General features: G+C 41.2%; 3 protein-coding genes across 6 annotated transcripts in view; 1 reads left to right on the top strand and 2 right to left on the bottom strand.

The window, feature by feature from the left end:
* Positions 1-112: 112 nt before the first annotated feature.
* Positions 113-15955, bottom strand: part of trim25l (tripartite motif containing 25, like) — a 24870-nt gene continuing 9027 nt past the window's right edge. For all 4 annotated transcript variants that reach the window (XM_005933894.3, XM_005933897.3, XM_005933895.3 and 1 more), the window contains exons 14-17: positions 5268-5303; positions 5076-5144; positions 4877-4942; positions 113-3126 (exon numbers count right to left, since the gene is read on the bottom strand). In XM_005933894.3, the coding sequence (XP_005933956.1) occupies positions 2567-3126; positions 4877-4942; positions 5076-5144; positions 5268-5303 (731 nt within the window). In that variant the 3' untranslated portion in view covers positions 113-2566. The remainder of the gene's footprint in view (positions 3127-4876; positions 4943-5075; positions 5145-5267; positions 5304-15955) is intronic.
* LOC121815130 (tripartite motif-containing protein 16-like) lies at positions 5727-9763 on the top strand. The gene is made up of 4 exons (XM_042224483.1): positions 5727-5975; positions 6099-6167; positions 6301-6366; positions 8115-9763. Exons 1-4 carry the CDS (start codon positions 5945-5947, stop codon positions 8672-8674), a joined length of 726 nt encoding a protein of 241 aa, XP_042080417.1. The 5' UTR covers positions 5727-5944; the 3' UTR covers positions 8675-9763.
* On the bottom strand, positions 13143-15252 carry LOC121815129 (pinin-like; the record flags this gene model as incomplete). Its single annotated transcript, XM_042224482.1, is given in 3 exon segments — positions 13143-14701; positions 14781-14880; positions 14967-15252. Coding segments are annotated over 3 exon segments (1167 nt in total), but the record flags the coding sequence as incomplete, so codon positions are not given.

The raw sequence follows: 15955 nt of genomic DNA, 5'->3' as shown, positions 1-15955 counted from the left end.
GTGGAAACTAGCACTGCTCTAGTTTGAGTTCCTTTTTTAAGCTGTATTTGGACATGAGTTGCACTTAGTGGGATTAAGAGGTTTAAGGGTCCAGAGTGACTGAGATTTTCTTTGACAATAGATGTTCAGGTTTGGGCTGTAAAGAGGGAATAAAAACACTCACTTATTATTTTAGCTGTTAACCTAATTCAGATTTGATCAAGATTTGATCAAAATATGTTTCTCCTTTATCTCATGGATGTATACAGTTTGTGTATCGGCCAGCAGGTGGTAGTGTTCTGTAGGAAAACATCTGACATCATTCTGTACATGTGACAGGCTATAGCATTAAAAATAAGGAAACTTAGAGCTTTGTGCTTTATCCCTGTGACCCTTCAGTGCTATTGTTCCCAACCAGACCGTGCCCCGCCCCCCATCTCCAGTAACTGCACTTTTAGTTTTTTGTGTTTAACCTTTATTTTATTGATGAAAGAGTTTGATATACATAAATAAGAGACATTTAGCATAATTGTGAATGTTGTAACAATATCAGCTAACATCTTTCCATAAAAATTTGGATAAGTAGCATTTTGTTGTGCTTTTCACATGAAGGGAATCCAAACTCAGTATTATTTTTAATTTTGAATATTCTGGCTTATACATGTGTTTGTGATGCATTTAGCAGCTAATTAACAATAATGCTTTAAAGGGCAACAAGAGCTTCAGCTGAATGTTTAATAGGAGAGCAGGACTGCAGAGGGGAAGGAAGGTACATTCATAAAGTTGGATAACTTCCATCCCCTTGAAGCAGGAGGTTCTCTGGCTATAAGAGAAAATGTCCTGCGATTCCTTCATGTCTCATGCCTATTATTCATGTCTATCTTTTTAAATAAATAAAAAAATATATATATTGCCCGTCTCACTGTTTTGTTATGATTTGATGGAAGTTGACCTAAATTCCAGACAAATGGTTTGCAGTTGGGTGTAAATTCAGTCCACTGTATGCAATACACCAATTCTATTGCAAATTTCGTGACAATCTCTCTGTTAGTTATGGGATATTAAAAGTTTGGGACTAAAATGTTTGATTTTTTTTTTTTTTTTAAGACTGCCATCTAGCTTCAGTGGATTCCATAGACTGTACATAAAAGATAGTTGGGTTAATGACCGTATTTGGAAGAGAGACTAAAGTGCTAAGCTAATGCTAACTTGCTTAGTTAAGACCTCACCATCTGAGGTGAGGGAGACGGGCTGTGGAAGGGAGCCAGAATAATAATACATATTGAGTAAATGCAGAGCTAAATGAGGATTCATGGTGACCTTATCCAGTGCCAACTTTATGCTTTATTAAAACAACGTTTTTAAAAAGTCTTATAAGTAAAGAAAGCATATGTCTCCCAAATCCAAACTGGGAGCTGGCTATACAGAAGAAAGGCCTGAAAGCTGAAGGCTCTGCCGCTCATCCTAGTTTTAAATACTCTGCACAGTTAGCTAGCCGTCTGAGAACAAAGTGCTGATATGGTAGAACAAGGTTTTTAATATAAGATGGGACCTGATTATACAAGACAAGACTAGACTATGTGAGGAGAAGGATTTAAAATTTGATTCTGGATAAACAGGAAGCCAATGAAGAAAAGCCAATATGGGATAAATATGGCACCTGATTCTCTTTCACCTGTAATTCAAAGTAACCACGTCCCTAACTCCAAGCCTTAGTAGTTCCCAAATGGAAGAGTTATATTTAAAAAACAAACAATCAAATTGGGACATTTTAACATGAATGTACATGTGGACTGACTTACTTTTGAAACCAGTCTTAAGTGGCCATTAGAAGAACTGCAATAGTAGTAACCAACATGCCTTAAAAAACAAACAAACAAACAAACAACCCAAAACACAAAAGGTCATACACCTGACTACATTAGATAAACGACTTTTTGCATGCTTGAAGTGTAGTTGGTACTTTGTTAACAGGCAGCACCGTGTCCTGTGCCAGATATCCACATATGCACATATCAGTGGCATTTGTTCATCACACTTCAGTCAAGCATTATTACTTTCTTTATTAGGCACAACATCGAAATACCATCTTTTAAAAAATATTTTAGCCCTTATACACTTTGCTGATGCTTTTTACATTCTGATAATGACATTTACTCATTTGATATCTCAGTCATAACCACCACCTGCACCCACCTGGTTACCCAAACATCTTGATCCCCCCAAAAAACAAAACTAAATACAAAAGTGGAATAAATAAAGTTAAAGATTATTTTCTCTTTCTATAGAAGACATGGCATCAGCGCCATGATAACTATGCAGTCTGATATTGTGACAGCCTCAACCCAAAATCTGTGGCATTGAAAGCTCCCGTTTGCTAAAAACAGTGCACTCTTTGTTTTTTGTGAATAGTAGAAGCTAACTAAGTGCATTTAAGCTATGTACACATATACACACATACATATATTTATAGATGACTTTGCAAATAATTTCAGTCAGTGTGTCATTCTAACAATCAGCAGGAACACTTGTGTTTTTCCTGTGTTCAGCTCTGAAGTCAGTCAGTGAATTACCAACTCTCTGGTCTTCACAGGGGGCAGATCTTGATGCTCTCAGAACTTGAACTGAAGTCTAGCCCAACCCCGATTCCGCTCCCCACCCAGAAGGTGGCATAAAGCGGCTGCGTAAAGTTGGCTCGGAAGGTGTGGAGGTGGGTCATGCTCTCTGCGACGCTGTAGAACGACAGCGTTCCCGCGGACAGGTCCAGGTAAATGCCCACACGGGGGCAGTACACGACCGGAATGTCCTTTTTCTGATTGTCATGCATGGCTGTGCAGCAGGTGTCCGACAGCTCTAAGGTCCAGGACTGGGCATTGTATCCGAGGCCTGACCTGGCGTCCGAGCCCTTCCTGGCCATCGCCCCGTAAGCTATGCCGGTTGAGGAGCCCCGGCCTCTCCACTCCACCTCCCAGTAGCAGCGTTGGGCATACAGCGGACTGTCACACATCACCTGGGTCCAGCCATCAAAACGCTGGGGGCTGTCGGGGTAAAGCTGGGCCGTCCCCTGCAGGGCGGCTTTAGTGTTGTTCTCAGAGAGCGTCAGCTGCCTGTGGGCCGTGTTGGAGTCAAGGGTCAAGCTCACTGAGTCTAGGAAAGACATTTCAAGGACAAAATATTTTGACAACTTATCATGGCCAATTCTGTACATCAACATCTATGTTCTGATACACTACAGTGGAACAAGATGCCCTCCGAGAGCACAAACCTCCTCCAAGCTGGCTCACTCTCTGGGCAGTGTTAATTTTAAGGTAGCATGACAGATGTTTAATAAAATAATGGTAATGGATACTAAATAACTATACATGAATACCTTGAGTTTATTATATAATATGATACTACAGTATATTTCTCACTAACAGCACCCTAAGCAGCTCATTGTCTTTAAAAATGCTTCAATGTTGTGACTGATCACAAATTCACCTGGTAACATGCTCATTATATTAAAGGAAAAACATCACAGTCATTAGGAGTTCTTCATCTATGTGACTACAGTTCACTTATCAGAGATGGGCAGTAACGCGTTACTTGTAATCTGATTACTTTTTTCAAGTAACGAGTAAAGTAAGGGATTACTATTGCAAAAACGGTAATTAGATTACCGTTACTTTCCCGTAGGAACGCTGCGTTACTGCGTTACTAAAACCGTGATTTTTTGCGAGAATGTCTCATGACAGTGACGTAAGCGAGTGCGCCGTTAGTGACAACAGCTGTGTGCAGATCAACAATGGATCACATATCGATTGTGGGAGAGAGTATGAGCGTGCAGCGTTTAAAGCGTGGAAGTACTGACCTTACTTTGAGTTTGATTCCATAAAAAGTGACAAAAACATTAGCGTCCATTGTGCGTGGGAAGAAAACTTCTTTTTACAGCGAAAAAAACCCCTAAACTTCCAAGCAAGCACCGAGTGCGCAACGACGTAATGGGAAACTCACAGAGAAACTCGCGGATTCTTCAACTGACCGCGGCACACCTGCACCAGGGTAAACCTCCGCCTACCCAGTCCTGCTTTACAGGTGAAAATAGAGCAACAGGACCGCTGAGTCTTTGACTTTATTTATTTTCTGCTGTGTTTTACTTGCATCTATTTGAAAGAGTGAGTGTAAACACAAAAAATATTTTATTTTATGTGCTGGAATGTGCAGAAAATAGGTTTAAATGTTAAACTAATTTATTCAAGTCAGAGAATGTTGCATATAATTAAATTTTTGCTTGATGCATAAAGTTAAAAGATTAAAACTGATAAAACAAGTTAAAAAAAGAGACTTTTCCATTTGATTACATTTTGTATGATGGATTATGAGAAAAAGTAGAATTGGGCTGAAAGATCTATCGCTTTATCACCTCTTCAGGTTGTAAATCGTGTTTTTAAAAAGTAACTAAGTAATTAATTACTTTTGAAAATAAGTAATCAGTAAAGTAACGGGATTACTTTTTGGGGGAAGTAATCAGTAATTAGTTACTGATTACTTTTTTCAAGTAACTTGACCAACACTGTCACTTATATACAAAACAAAAGATTTTTATATGAGAACAAAAATGTGTAACTGAGTTTTGACCTTCAATGAATGCTCGAGAAATATGTTTTTGAAGGTTTCATTTAAGAATCTCGTTTATCTGCTTGTTGTTGTCATTACTTTTTTTCCCCTCTTCTTGGAACATATGGTACTTTTAATGATATGAACCCAGGCCAGACCTATATATGAGCATCTGATCCTATATTATTTGTATGGTCTGTGTAGTATGTGGTGACTGAATGAATAAACTGACTGAATGGTTAAAAAGTGACAGTTTGTGGTCCCAGTTTGTGCCTAGATCTGTCATTTTGTACAGACTTACACTGCAGGAACTCCTCTCTAGTCCTCGGCTCCGGGGCCTGAATACTGTCAAGGCTGATTTCTCTCACTGTAAAAAAAAAAACAACAACAACAAAAAATTAAATGCATCTTTTTTTTTTTCCACTGTACATCATAATAGTTTGATTTCCATTTATGTTTCTTCTCTCAATACCAAAATGACTAAAGCTTGAATGACTCACAGGCGGGGAAAGCCGGAGCGTGATTCATGGAGTCCGGAGTGGGCGTATCCAAAAAGAGACCGGGGTTAACTGACCAATGAGAAAACAGCATTAGTGATGTCACTGAAACGCATATTGCTTAACTTATTCAACCGGTTGAACAGTTGATGGGACAATACATTCATGTTATATATAGAAGGGCAATCTTCTTACTTTCTGTGGGAGTTTCAGACAGCTCAGCCATGCCCCCTGTTGAATGCAGAGACAGAGTGATTGCTTCTGTTAATGTCACTAATTGCTCTTGAGTGCTTCAGTCAGTAAACACTTCAACTAGAAGTCAAAGCTGTCTATTTAAATGTAAAACCATCTAATAACTTATAAATATCTAGCACTTAGCCAACTTCTCATTCATCATCATCATCATCTTGTTTCCCACAAAAGCAAAGGCAGAAAAATAACCATAAAACAGCAAGAGGGAGAGGAGGGAAAGAGAGTAGAGAGAGAGAGAGAGAGAGAGAGAGAGAGAGAGAGAGAAAGAGAGAGAGAGAGAGAGAGAGAGAGAGAGAGAGAGAGAGAGAGAGAGAGAGAGAGAGAGAGACGAGAGAGCAGAGAGAGAGAGAGAGAGAGAGAGAGAGAGAAGAGAGAGAGAGAGAGAGAGAATCTTGCTGTTTTATGGTTATTTTTCTGCCTTTGCTTTTGTGGGAAACAAGATGATGATGATGATGAATGAGAAGTTGGCTAAGTGCTAGATATTTATAAGTTATTAGATGGTTTTACATTTAAATAGACAGCTTTGACTTCTAGTTGAAGTGTTTACTGACTGAAGCACTCAAGAGCAATTAGTGACATTAACAGAAGCAATCACTCTGTCTCTGCATTCAACAGGGGGCATGGCTGAGCTGTCTGAAACTCCCACAGAAAGTAAGAAGATTGCCCTTCTATATATAACATGAATGTATTGTCCCATCAACTGTTCAACCGGTTGAATAAGTTAAGCAATATGCGTTTCAGTGACATCACTAATGCTGTTTTCTCATTGGTCAGTTAACCCCGGTCTCTTTTTGGATACGCCCACTCCGGACTCCATGAATCACGCTCCGGCTTTCCCCGCCTGTGAGTCATTCAAGCTTTAGTCATTTTGGTATTGAGAGAAGAAACATAAATTGGAAATCAAACTATTATGATGTACAGTGAAAAAAAAAAAGATGCATTTAATTTTTTTTTGTTGTTGTTTTTTTTTTTACAGTGAGAGAAATCAGCCTTGACAGTATTCAGGCCCCGGAGCCGAGGACTAGAGAGGAGTTCCTGCAGTGTAAGTCTGTACAAAATGACAGATCTAGGCACAAACTGGGACCACAAACTGTCACTTTTTAACCATTCAGTCAGTTTATTCATTCAGTCACCACATACTACACAGACCATACAAATAATATAGGATCAGATGCTCATATATAGGTCTGGCCTGGGTTCATATCATTAAAAGTACCATATGTTCCAAGAAGAGGGGAAAAAAAGTAATGACAACAACAAGCAGATAAACGAGATTCTTAAATGAAACCTTCAAAAACATATTTCTCGAGCATTCATTGAAGGTCAAAACTCAGTTACACATTTTTGTTCTCATATAAAAATCTTTTGTTTTGTATATAATGCAGTGTTGGTCAAGTTACTTGAAAAAAGTAATCAGTAACTAATTACTGATTACTTCCCCCAAAAAGTAATCCGTTACTTTACTGATTACTTATTTTCAAAAGTAATTAATTACTTAGTTACTTTTTAAAAACACGATTTACAACCTGAAGAGGTGATAAAGCGATAGATCTTTCAGCCCAATTCTACTTTTTCTACATAATCCATCATACAAAATGTAATCAAATGGAAAAGTCTCTTTTTTTTAACTTGTTTTATCAGTTTTAATCTTTTAACTTTATGCATCAAGCAAAAATTTAATTATATGCAACATTCTCTGACTTGAATAAATTAGTTTAACATTTAAACCTATTTTCTGCACATTCCAGCACATAAAATAAAATATTTTTTGTGTTTACACTCACTCTTTCAAATAGATGCAAGTAAAACACAGCAGAAAATAAATAAAGTCAAAGACTCAGCGGTCCTGTTGCTCTATTTTCACCTGTAAAGCAGGACTGGGTAGGCGGAGGTTTACCCTGGTGCAGGTGTGCCGCGGTCAGTTGAAGAATCCGCGAGTTTCTCTGTGAGTTTCCCATTACGTCGTTGCGCACTCGGTGCTTGCTTGGAAGTTTAGGGGTTTTTTTCGCTGTAAAAAGAAGTTTTCTTCCCACGCACAATGGACGCTAATGTTTTTGTCACTTTTTATGGAATCAAACTCAAAGTAAGGTCAGTACTTCCACGCTTTAAACGCTGCACGCTCATACTCTCTCCCACAATCGATATGTGATCCATTGTTGATCTGCACACAGCTGTTGTCACTAACGGCGCACTCGCTTACGTCACTGTCATGAGACATTCTCGCAAAAAATCACGGTTTTAGTAACGCAGTAACGCAGCGTTCCTACGGGAAAGTAACGGTAATCTAATTACCGTTTTTGCAATAGTAATCCCTTACTTTACTCGTTACTTGAAAAAAGTAATCAGATTACAGTAACGCGTTACTGCCCATCTCTGATAAGTGAACTGTAGTCACATAGATGAAGAACTCCTAATGACTGTGATGTTTTTCCTTTAATATAATGAGCATGTTACCAGGTGAATTTGTGATCAGTCACAACATTGAAGCATTTTTAAAGACAATGAGCTGCTTAGGGTGCTGTTAGTGAGAAATATACTGTAGTATCATATTATATAATAAACTCAAGGTATTCATGTATAGTTATTTAGTATCCATTACCATTATTTTATTAAACATCTGTCATGCTACCTTAAAATTAACACTGCCCAGAGAGTGAGCCAGCTTGGAGGAGGTTTGTGCTCTCGGAGGGCATCTTGTTCCACTGTAGTGTATCAGAACATAGATGTTGATGTACAGAATTGGCCATGATAAGTTGTCAAAATATTTTGTCCTTGAAATGTCTTTCCTAGACTCAGTGAGCTTGACCCTTGACTCCAACACGGCCCACAGGCAGCTGACGCTCTCTGAGAACAACACTAAAGCCGCCCTGCAGGGGACGGCCCAGCTTTACCCCGACAGCCCCCAGCGTTTTGATGGCTGGACCCAGGTGATGTGTGACAGTCCGCTGTATGCCCAACGCTGCTACTGGGAGGTGGAGTGGAGAGGCCGGGGCTCCTCAACCGGCATAGCTTACGGGGCGATGGCCAGGAAGGGCTCGGACGCCAGGTCAGGCCTCGGATACAATGCCCAGTCCTGGACCTTGGAGCTGTCGGACACCTGCTGCACAGCCATGCATGACAATCAGAAAAAGGACATTCCGGTCGTGTACTGCCCCCGTGTGGGCATTTACCTGGACCTGTCCGCGGGAACGCTGTCGTTCTACAGCGTCGCAGAGAGCATGACCCACCTCCACACCTTCCGAGCCAACTTTACGCAGCCGCTTTATGCCACCTTCTGGGTGGGGAGCGGAATCGGGGTTGGGCTAGACTTCAGTTCAAGTTCTGAGAGCATCAAGATCTGCCCCCTGTGAAGACCAGAGAGTTGGTAATTCACTGACTGACTTCAGAGCTGAACACAGGAAAAACACAAGTGTTCCTGCTGATTGTTAGAATGACACACTGACTGAAATTATTTGCAAAGTCATCTATAAATATATGTATGTGTGTATATGTGTACATAGCTTAAATGCACTTAGTTAGCTTCTACTATTCACAAAAAACAAAGAGTGCACTGTTTTTAGCAAACGGGAGCTTTCAATGCCACAGATTTTGGGTTGAGGCTGTCACAATATCAGACTGCATAGTTATCATGGCGCTGATGCCATGTCTTCTATAGAAAGAGAAAATAATCTTTAACTTTATTTATTCCACTTTTGTATTTAGTTTTGTTTTTTGGGGGGATCAAGATGTTTGGGTAACCAGGTGGGTGCAGGTGGTGGTTATGACTGAGATATCAAATGAGTAAATGTCATTATCAGAATGTAAAAAGCATCAGCAAAGTGTATAAGGGCTAAAATATTTTTTAAAAGATGGTATTTCGATGTTGTGCCTAATAAAGAAAGTAATAATGCTTGACTGAAGTGTGATGAACAAATGCCACTGATATGTGCATATGTGGATATCTGGCACAGGACACGGTGCTGCCTGTTAACAAAGTACCAACTACACTTCAAGCATGCAAAAAGTCGTTTATCTAATGTAGTCAGGTGTATGACCTTTTGTGTTTTGGGTTGTTTGTTTGTTTGTTTGTTTTTTAAGGCATGTTGGTTACTACTATTGCAGTTCTTCTAATGGCCACTTAAGACTGGTTTCAAAAGTAAGTCAGTCCACATGTACATTCATGTTAAAATGTCCCAATTTGATTGTTTGTTTTTTAAATATAACTCTTCCATTTGGGAACTACTAAGGCTTGGAGTTAGGGACGTGGTTACTTTGAATTACAGGTGAAAGAGAATCAGGTGCCATATTTATCCCATATTGGCTTTTCTTCATTGGCTTCCTGTTTATCCAGAATCAAATTTTAAATCCTTCTCCTCACATAGTCTAGTCTTGTCTTGTATAATCAGGTCCCATCTTATATTAAAAACCTTGTTCTACCATATCAGCACTTTGTTCTCAGACGGCTAGCTTACTTGCAGAGTATTTAAAACTAGGATGAGGGGCAGAGCCTTCAGCTTTCAGGCCCTCTTCTTGTATAGCCAGCTCCCAGTTTGGATTTGGGAGACATATGCTTCTTTACTTATAAGACTTTTTAAAAACGTTGTTTTAATAAAGCATAAAGTTGGCACTGGATAAGGTCACCATGAATCCTCATTTAGCTCTGCATTTACTCAATATGTATTATTATTCTGGCTCCCTTCCACAGCCCGTCTCCCTCACCTCAGATGGTGAGGTCTTAACTAAGCAAGTTAGCATTAGCTTAGCACTTTAGTCTCTCTTCCAAATACGGTCATTAACCCAACTATCTTTTATGTACAGTCTATGGAATCCACTGAAGCTAGATGGCAGTCTTAAAAAAAAAAAAAAATCAAACATTTTAGTCCCAAACTTTTAATATCCCATAACTAACAGAGAGATTGTCACGAAATTTGCAATAGAATTGGTGTATTGCATACAGTGGACTGAATTTACACCCAACTGCAAACCATTTGTCTGGAATTTAGGTCAACTTCCATCAAATCATAACAAAACAGTGAGACGGGCAATATATATATTTTTTTATTTATTTAAAAAGATAGACATGAATAATAGGCATGAGACATGAAGGAATCGCAGGACATTTTCTCTTATAGCCAGAGAACCTCCTGCTTCAAGGGGATGGAAGTTATCCAACTTTATGAATGTACCTTCCTTCCCCTCTGCAGTCCTGCTCTCCTATTAAACATTCAGCTGAAGCTCTTGTTGCCCTTTAAAGCATTATTGTTAATTAGCTGCTAAATGCATCACAAACACATGTATAAGCCAGAATATTCAAAATTAAAAATAATACTGAGTTTGGATTCCCTTCATGTGAAAAGCACAACAAAATGCTACTTATCCAAATTTTTATGGAAAGATGTTAGCTGATATTGTTACAACATTCACAATTATGCTAAATGTCTCTTATTTATGTATATCAAACTCTTTCATCAATAAAATAAAGGTTAAACACAAAAAACTAAAAGTGCAGTTACTGGAGATGGGGGGCGGGGCACGGTCTGGTTGGGAACAATAGCACTGAAGGGTCACAGGGATAAAGCACAAAGCTCTAAGTTTCCTTATTTTTAATGCTATAGCCTGTCACATGTACAGAATGATGTCAGATGTTTTCCTACAGAACACTACCACCTGCTGGCCGATACACAAACTGTATACATCCATGAGATAAAGGAGAAACATATTTTGATCAAATCTTGATCAAATCTGAATTAGGTTAACAGCTAAAATAATAAGTGAGTGTTTTTATTCCCTCTTTACAGCCCAAACCTGAACATCTATTGTCAAAGAAAATCTCAGTCACTCTGGACCCTTAAACCTCTTAATCCCACTAAGTGCAACTCATGTCCAAATACAGCTTAAAAAAGGAACTCAAACTAGAGCAGTGCTAGTTTCCACATACGGCCTCATACCATTAAAAACACACAAACAGAAACACGCACGCACACGCAAAACACAAAGACCTGAAGGAAAACTTTCACCCTATTTGTTTTTTTGCCTGATGTCCCATTTGGTTTTGTCTTTGCCTTCATCCTAACTGTCTGCCAACAGGTGCATGCTGGGACCAGCAGACAAGGTGGTGTTCATGCAGGCGTTGGGCATGGCGCATGGACGGTCACTGGACATCCGTGCAACACTGTAAAACTGTTACAATAATACTGGCATGTTCAGCTGCTAAACCAGCGAGTGGTTGAAGTCTCCAAGCTTGTCCTCCTACCTGTATGTATGAAGAAAGCAACTGCTACGCTATGAGCTAGCAGGATGTTGTTCTATAACTGAGAAGCCCTTAAAACAGCAAGACCCCAGAAGCCCCCCTACCCCCTCTCCCTTATTTTCTTCTTCTTTCATCTTTTAGGGTTTCCGCCAGTGTATTACAAGCTCCTTAAACACCAGATATTTTTGTTTTTACACAACAGCTCCATATATTAATTTAGCTAATACGTCATTAGCCTACTGTTACTGTTAACCACTTTACACACATAAGACCAGCCTGAAAAAAGTTGTTCAAATTGAATAGTTTTGCTTTCTAGTTATGTCCACTAATAACAGAACTGCTAGGCTTTTTTACTGTATGCAAATGATGTTTAGCATGATTGGTGCTCTCGCTTTTAAAAGCTGGAAAGCCAAAAATAAACTCTACAGTCTCTCGTTACCTGTTGTGTGCACAGGTGTGTCACAGCTGGTCAATGGGAGACGGTGTGTTTCCTTTTAATCCTACTGTACACAAAGTGCTTGCAATTCAACTATGGCTGCAGCAGGGGGCGCTCATGGCACAGTTCTTAATGGATAGGAATGAATGCAGGTAATGCCAAAATAATTGTTTGTAGTCAAAATTATGCACATGTATAGGGCTGCCACAAATGATTATTTTGATAGTCGACTAGTCACCGATTATTTTTGCGATTAGTCGACTAATCAGATCATCATCCATTGGACGTAAAACTACAGCTTATTGCACCAGCAGCATCTGCTCTTATATAACTATCATTAGCTTACAGCTTTAAGTGTTTAAGGTGTGCTAACTAAAAATAAAGACAAGATGATAGTTTATTAAATTTTAATGAAATTTGCAGATTGTTTCGGTGAAGTTTAATAAACTCCTTGCTATCTAAAATATAACAGGACACCGGAGTATATTCTCGAGCATCTCACACTTCTGATAATCAGCTGTCTGCTTGATGTTTATTCAGCTGTGTAAAACATAACTTTAATCTCAGCCAAACCGATTTACTCAGGAACAAATAAAATACTAAAAAAAGCCAAACAATAACATTTTTAAGTTATCTAAGTGACTTATATATGTTTAACCTGAGTAGCGAAAGACGGCGGTGGGTTTGAAAACGATTTGCCGGGAGTCCGGTGTTCTCACGGCTCTAGTGAGCTGCCCCCGGCTAGCTATCGAGCTAGTGGGTAACAGACGTCTCCGAAAACGTCGGAGCGCTTTTGAAAATATGTGGTGTCTTGATAAACTGAGCAGATATTTGAGGTTTACACAGCTACATTCTCGCCTGAAAATATGTTAAACGTTTATTTTGTGACCCAGAAAGAATAATAAGAGTAATATTAAAACTAACTAGCTGCCGCCATTGTTGACAACTGCGCTGGGCTGCGCTATGAATTCTGGGACACAGCTTCTTCTTCGGGGTTTAACGGCAGCTGGCATCCTTGTACATGCAGTGCTGCCATCTTCTGTTTCAGTCCGTTATTACACTCTTAAATCCTACTACTCATTCCTGCGTCCTTTGTGATCTTACAAAGCTTCAAACGATGCGTCGACTATTAAATTAGTCGTCGACGATTTTAATAGTCGACATAATCGTGACTAGTCGACTAATCGTGGCAGCCCTACACATGTATGTTTAAACTTTTGCACACAATATTGTTAATATGTACAAACTGAATCGAACTGAACAAATTTATGACTTTTTGTTTTGTTTTTTTACAGTAAAGCTAATTTTGCCCATAGCATTCATCTAGTGTATGCTAATGGGTCGTTAACCAAAACTTATCAATTACCAAGTTTGTACAGTTATACCTTTATTACAACAATATAGATTTTCTGAACATTTTTTAGTGACAATTGTGAGAGAAAAATGCCTGCTTTCCAGCCTGGGCTACTTGAACCCCCTATGTTAACTGATATGGCGGAAACCCCGTCTTCTGACATAAACATACTGACACCCTTTTCGCCCTTCTTTCACTTCTTCCTTTACTTTTCTCTAATCAACTTCCACAAACCTTCGTACACTTACAATTTCCTTTCTTGCCCTCCTCTACCCGTGCCTAACATCTAGAGCCTTACTGGAGAACTACTGAGTCTATTTAATATAAGACTGAGAAGAGGATGACCCACTCAGAGGCAAGCTAAGGCCTTTTTAACTATCAGCATGGCAGACATCCACATACACAGAAAATGCAGGGTGGCTAAAAACAGTCAGTATCATTAAATTGTGCTTTAAAATTAAGTTCCAAAAAAGGACGGATTGTTCTGCCCACCGCTGCCCTGACTTCTCTCTCCAAAGGCAGAAAGGAGGAGAGATGTGGTGGAGGAATAAAAGAGGGGACTGATGTTCTCTTAAGTTCAACGTTTGGCTGAACTTGGGTAGGAGATAGAGGCAAGATGCCGCCGTCTTTCTTTTAGGTTCCCCCATGGAGGTGGGGGGATAGCCAGGGTCCTGGGGTGAGGAGGAGGAGCTGAGTGACCGGCTGACTTTCCAGCTCGGGCACCAATCATAGCCGGGAGGCTCTGGTTGCGCCTCAGGCCATCTAAAAGGCTCCCTCCACCTGCTGACACAAATGTGGCAGAATCCTGGCGTGGCATTGAAGCATCAGACTCAGAACCATGCAACACCTTAGTGAATCCCAGCTGCCGGAGCTTCTCCACCAAACCAACACTGGCCGGGTCGGGCCTGGATCTGCCTGATTTGGCGGATGACATGAGGGCTGGGGTTTCTTGGGATGGGCTTGGTAGGTCAGGATGCGGAGCGCGGCCCAGGTTTAACCCATAAACGTCTTGGAGAAAAAGCTCTGCGGGCCGCGAGGCCAGGAAATTGTCAGCTGGGTGTTGGCGGGGCTCTGTAGGCACTGGGGAAGGGGCAGGAGAGTGGGAGGGGGAGTTGGGGGGCGTGCTTGGCAGAAGCTGGAAGAGGGGCTGCCAGGGGGCGGGTCTCGGGGTTGGAGGAGGGTTGGAGACTTGTGCAGAAATACCCCTCTCTAGGACCAGCTTGGTCAGGCCACTGGGGGGTGCAGGCAGACGTCGAGGGGGGAAAGAGTCACCCAGACTGAGTCTGCAGGGAGTCACAGGGGTGCTGGGACCCGTCCTCATGGAGCTAGGCGTGTTCGCCATGTGGGATGACTGAGAACTGAAAGCAAGAAAAGGAGAGTCTGTGTTAGAACAATAACAGTGTTTATGGGATGCTTATTTTCTTGAAGAGGACTCACCTTGGGGTGACCTGTGTGATGTCACACGGGTGCAGAATGCGGCAGGTAGTGAAGGTGTAGGTGGAAAAGGTGGAGCTCTGACACTTCCCTGGGTTTTGGACTGAACAAACAAGAAAACTTCAGAAAACCAAACACGCGCACCTTGGAAATGATGAGCAATAACAAGCTACAAAAAGTGATTTTTACCAGAGGAAGATACTGCTGTCGATGTCAAGGTTTGGCTTTGTGATTGGAGTCCTGCTCCAGAGGCTCCTGGAATGGGCTGAGGCGATTGGCCGGGTTTCTCTGTGGCATGAAGGGGTGTAGGGCAGAAGTCTAACCTGATGGAGGAGGAAGCAGCTGGACTCCCAGTGGAGAGAGGCGGCACTGGGACAGATGATACCGCATGCTTTCTGTCCTTTTTCTCCTCGGGTGTAGATGAGCAGCGCACGTTAAAGGTGATTCCGCCTTCCTCCTCCTCATCTTCCTCCTCCTTACTCCGCTCTGCTGCTCCTTTCTCCAGGATACCATTCCTTCTGTTTTCTTCATCTTCTTCATCCTCCTCCATGTCAGACAGGTGGTACACAGCGTCCTGAGCCAATGGGCGAAAACCTTTAGTCACTACTCCAGGGTGTGGGTCCAGGATGGTTCCCAGGTGAGGTTTGGCCAGCTGCTGCCAGTGGTGCAGTGTCAGCGAGCCTGAGAAAGAAATGTCAGCATGTGTTACTGCATACTCTGCATTTAATTATTAGTTATTAATAATCTCTGCCTCTCTTCCACTGCATGTCCTTGTCCTGTCTTCCTCCCCTCACCCCAACCAACCCCAGCAGATGGCCACCTCTCCCTGAGCCTGGTTCTGCTGGAGGTTTCTTTAATTGGATTACATCACCTTGTAGTAAACGATAACCTTCGAGGTGTCAACAAAGCAAACATTACCTTCCATGGGTTTGACAATCTGGAGCTTCTCAGGCAGGAAAGTCTTAAAAACAGTGGAGGCGATGGAGAGATCCGACAGGTTGGAGAAAGACGAGACTGCACTGCCCATTGGTGAGCTGCAGCAACTGCCTTCTCCTTCCACCTCCGCCAGGGCCTGCACCTTCTTTTCCCGCTCCGCCTGGAAGAACTGTCGCTCGGACAGGAAGTTCTGACGGCGCAATGACAGGCGGTGGAGTGCTCTAGTGAGATCATTTCCTCTC

Source organism: Haplochromis burtoni, unplaced genomic scaffold (assembly GCF_018398535.1).
Source record: "Haplochromis burtoni strain Fernald_Lab_line unplaced genomic scaffold, NCSU_Asbu1 Contig_139, whole genome shotgun sequence".
Taxonomy (NCBI): Eukaryota; Metazoa; Chordata; class Actinopteri; order Cichliformes; family Cichlidae; genus Haplochromis; species Haplochromis burtoni.
Note: the sequence above shows the minus strand (reverse complement) of the source record. Positions and strands in the feature narration are given on the sequence as shown.

What these genes read in the sequence shown, in the direction of transcription:
- LOC121815130 (XM_042224483.1), top strand. Translation starts at nt 5,945, where the DNA reads ATGGCTGAGCTGTCTGAAACTCCCACAGAAA. An exon ending in GTCTGAAACTCCCACAGAAA is followed by an intron (nt 5,976 to 6,098) that starts GTAAGAAGATTG and finishes CTCATTGGTCAG; the next exon opens with TTAACCCCGGTCTCTTTTTG. An exon ending in CGCTCCGGCTTTCCCCGCCT is followed by an intron (nt 6,168 to 6,300) that starts GTGAGTCATTCA and finishes TTTTTTTTACAG; the next exon opens with TGAGAGAAATCAGCCTTGAC.